Source organism: Colobus angolensis, unplaced genomic scaffold (assembly GCF_000951035.1).
Source record: "Colobus angolensis palliatus isolate OR3802 unplaced genomic scaffold, Cang.pa_1.0 Scaffold307, whole genome shotgun sequence".
NCBI classification, from domain to species: domain Eukaryota; kingdom Metazoa; phylum Chordata; class Mammalia; order Primates; family Cercopithecidae; genus Colobus; species Colobus angolensis.
This window is the reverse complement of record NW_012116344.1, coordinates 114,370-118,601: the sequence shown is the minus strand read 5'-3', so window position 1 is coordinate 118,601 and position 4,232 is coordinate 114,370. Positions and strand designations below refer to the sequence as shown.

At 60.9% G+C, this 4,232-nt stretch overlaps 1 protein-coding gene across 1 annotated transcript in view; it reads right to left on the bottom strand.

The window, feature by feature from the left end:
• LOC105517766 (ras GTPase-activating protein 3-like) overlaps positions 1-4,232 on the bottom strand; it is a 43,252-nt gene that overhangs the window by 10,312 nt on the left and 28,708 nt on the right. Inside the window, 4 exon segments of the mRNA XM_011950435.1 lie at positions 25-106; positions 1,680-1,786; positions 2,902-3,025; positions 3,803-3,877. Of these exon segments, the coding sequence (XP_011805825.1) occupies positions 25-106; positions 1,680-1,786; positions 2,902-3,025; positions 3,803-3,877 (388 nt within the window).

Sequence of the window (4,232 nt, the reverse complement as noted above, 5' to 3'; positions counted from 1 at the left end):
AAAGAGAAAATGAAGAACAGAGACTCACAGATTTGGACTTGGACAGGCTGCCGAGGGTCTGAACGGTCTTGGAGATCAACGTCAGCGTCCTGGACATCTGGGGGTCCTGGGGAGGCGGGAGTGAGAAAGGTCTGTGTCAGCTTTACAGAAATACTGTGACTGTCTCAGGTCACCCAGAGGACGAAATGCAGGAGTCACCTCTGAGCTGCTGTGACTTGTGCATGAGCTACGGAGAAACAGGGGCAGTGACGCAGACAGGACTGGAGAAGGCGGGTATCCCAGTCTCAGGAGCTGCTGAGACGGTCCCGCAGGCAGCATCCGATGGCACCGTGGGGACCCACCCTCTCAGCCCATCATGCAGGACGCGTCTCAAAGTCAAAAGCATCAGGCGGGGTCATGGCTCTGGGGCGCTGAGTCTTGGGGTGCTGAGTCTCCTGGCCCTGCCTGGGGCTCATCTCAGCCTTCATGAGGTTTGAAATTCAACTTAGAAGTGCTGGGGGCCAGGCTTGGTGGCTCACACCTGTAATCCCAGCACTTTGGGAGGCCGAGGCAGGTGGATCACTTGAGGTCAGGAGTTCAAGACCAGCCTGGCCAACATGGTAAAACCCCATCTCTACTAAACATACAAAATTAGCTGGGCATGGTGGCACATGCCTGTAATCCAAGCTACTAGGGAGGCTGAGGCATGAGAATTGCTTGACCCCAGGAGGCAGAGGTTGCAGTGAGCTGAGATGGTGCCACTGCACTCCAGCCTGAGTGACAGAGCAAAACTCCGTCTCAAAAAAATAAGAAGTGCTGGGGAATGGGCCATCCCTCACGTCCCCTTGCCCTGGCCATTTCCTTCCAGCTCTGCCACCTGCACATGCAACACGGTCACCCCAGATCCCTGCACCCTGAGAGCCGCGGCCCCAGCAACCACATTGGGGCCAGGAGCAAATCACTGCTGAATAGGATTCTGTTGACTCAATACATGGATGATACGCTGATCATCAATACTCCACATGTGATGGGCAGCGGAGGAGAGCACGGCGGTGACCAGCAGCTAAACCCTGGTCAAACCGTCCACTGCTTTTGTGACGTTGTCTCAATTCCCCCAGGACGTACGCAGCTTAAATAGGTCGGTGAACCACCTGCAACGAGGACGTTCTGGGACCCAGCGCATCCACCGGCACTCCCCACGCACCGTCCACACACTCCACACACACGGCACACGTACTCCCCATTCCCCACGCCTTCCACACTCCCCACACCCCACACGTACTCCACACTCCACACGCCTTCCACGCTCCACACGTACTCCACACTCCCCACGCACTCCCCACACCCCACACGTACTCCACACTCCACACACCCCACACCCCACACATACTCCACACTCCCCACACACCGTCCACACACTCCACACACACGGCACACGTACTCCCCATTCCCCACGCCTTCCACACTCCCCACACTCCACACTCCACACGCCTTCCACGCTCCACACGTACTCCACACTCCACACACACTCCCCACACTCCACATGCACTCCCCACACTCCACACGTACTCCACACTCCACACACTCCCCACGCACTCCATACTCCACAGGGTCGGCCCCCACAGCCACGCAGATGCCCTGACCCAGGCCGGCGTCCCGGGACAGCTCAGAAAGCCTCGGTCCCTCAGCCAGTCACTCACCATGTGGTGCGGCGTGAGCTGGAAGAGGTTGGGGGAGAGAATGGCAGGCGCAAAGAACCTCAGGAAGATGAAGCTGCTCACTGCAGTGTACCTGACGTCCGGGTCACCTGCAGGAGACAGTGGCAGGGTGACCCTTTCCCTCTGGCACAGTGGCCCCCGAGGGTCCGCAGGGAAGCCCTGCCACAGTCCTGGCTCTCCCTCCACCTGTGTCTCTCTCCCTGTCTCTCTCCATCTCTCTCTGTCTCTCTCTCTCCCTCTCTGTCTCTCTTTCTCTGTCTGTCTCTCTCTCTCTCTGTCTCTGTCCGTCTCTCATCATCACCACACAGCACAGCCCCTTCGGTGCCTGTCACAGGCTCATTCCACGGTGGTCTGTGCTCATCTGGGTGAGAGGATGTGTTTTATTTCTTCACTTCCACCTTGTTCAAAGTGGGTCTGTGGCTGGGAAGTGCTTGGGAACTGCCTCCCCGAGACCCCTGGGCCCCTCGGCCGGGGCTGTCTGATGTCCTGAGAAACAGGGGTGGGGACAGCGTTTGACTCCTGGGGACACAGGAGCGTGGATGGCTCTGCAGGGCCATGGCCACCCTGGGGGTGTCTGCAGCTGTCCCGAGGCCACAGAACATGCAAGGAAGGGAGGAGCCGGGCAGTAGGGCCCTCGTCGAGCCTCTCAGCAGCCCCAGAGCCTGAGTCCCGGCAGGGCCTTAAGCATCGCAGGAGACGGGCAGGTGCAGGTGCCTCCCCAAGGGTCGGCAAGGTTGAGAAGTTTGGGGGCCAGATGCCCAGGTCCCTGGGGGATCTCCGGCTTGGGGGTTTGAAGAAGGGGCAGTTCCCCAAGGGGTCCTGTCTCCTCAAAGACACGGGCAGGCAGAGCCCCCAACGCCACTCTGGGCCCTGCCAGGGTCAGCCACAAAAAAAACCACTGGGAAAACCCAGGGGGCCACATCAGGAAAATTCACCTGACAAAGCCCGGCCGGCCTTCCCAGCCCCCGAGAGACCACTGCGGTCATGAACTCCAGGGCTGGGGACCCCGGAGACCACTGCAGTTGTGAACTGGGGAACAGTGGCCCAGGCACAAAACCCTGGAAAAATCCAGCCTCTGAACTGGGGCTCACGCCCCCACAATTCTAGTCCAGCGAGGGCTGCGTGGGGTTCTGCCTGGGTGGGAGTCACCCTGCACGGGACTGGGGCCATTTCTCAGTGACACGAGGGTGTCCGGGGCACTCACCCTGGAAGCGCTTGGCCGCCGCCTCCCGGAGTGAGAAGAAAATGTCGCACATGACGGTCGGGCAGCTCACCCCGGACGCGGTGATGGCGTGGAAGACGCGGTCCACGTACTGCCGTAGGTTCTCCTGCAACGGGACATGGCACTGGGACCCACTGCCGAGGCTGCCCGCAGGCGCGTGTAGCACCAGGACACACCCAGGGAGGGGCGCGTGGGGAGGGACTGAGGGCGGGCGCAGGGCAGCCACAGCAGCAAGACACGTGTGAACAGCCACCCCTGGAAATCTGTGCTGGGAGCTGTGGCGATTCACGTGCGAAAATCACTACACCCCGTTCGGGGCGCCACGTCCGCTCCCCCGCTCTGCCCCAACCTCGTTTACTGAGTGGGGAACGACACTCACTAGAACGTGCCCGAGGCAAGAGCTCTGTCCGGTCATTTATATACAGAGATGACCAAACAGCACGGTCTGCGAGAAGTATCATGTAAAGTGACTAAAATGTTGGGGCAAGTTCAACATCAGGGAGTTTTGCTGTTTTAAAACGCAGGACACAGCTCTGGGGACAGCCTGGGGAGGCAGGGAGGCCATCCTGTCCCAGGAAAAGGCGGGGGCAGGAGCCATCGTCCCAGGGGAGGCAGAGCTGGGTGTGCAGACCAGATCCCCAAAGCTGGCCGGGACACCCCAGGGGAGGCAGAGCCGAGCACACAGGCCAGGTCTAACGCGGTGGCTGAGGCCTCCCAGCAGTGCAGCCAGCGTACTGTAGCCAGGCGTGGCAGGTATCCCTACGCCCGGTCCTGCGCCCACCCCAACCGGGGTCACGGGGTGAGTCAGAGCTTCCAGGCAGCCACCGGCTGAAAGACCCCAAGCAGGTGACTGGCTTTGGTTGCGTTCCTGAACAAAACCTACCATGTTGTTTTCAAGGTTTTCTCCATCTTTCAGCTTCACAGGGTCTACTTCACAGGGTTTGTGGCTCTGGCATATCTGGGGAGAGGTTGAAGACGGGGCTCTGTGAGTGGGTTCTGGTGGCGCAGGCAGGGAGGGAGGAGGGGGGCTCAGGCCTGGCTGAGATGCAGACCCTGAGCCTCATCCAGAAAATGCCGAGACAGCTCCCCGAACGCGGCCACTGGCACGGAGGGGCACAGAGGGGCATGGGGAGGCACGGTGAGGCGCGGAGGGACACGGCGAGGTGCGGAGGGGCGTGGTGAGGCACGGAGGGGCACGGTGAGGCACGGAGGGGCACGGTGAGGCACAGAGGGGCATGGTGAGGCACGCAGGGGCACAGGGGGCATGGTGAGGCACGGAGGAGCATGGTGAGGCACGGTGAGGCACGGAGGGG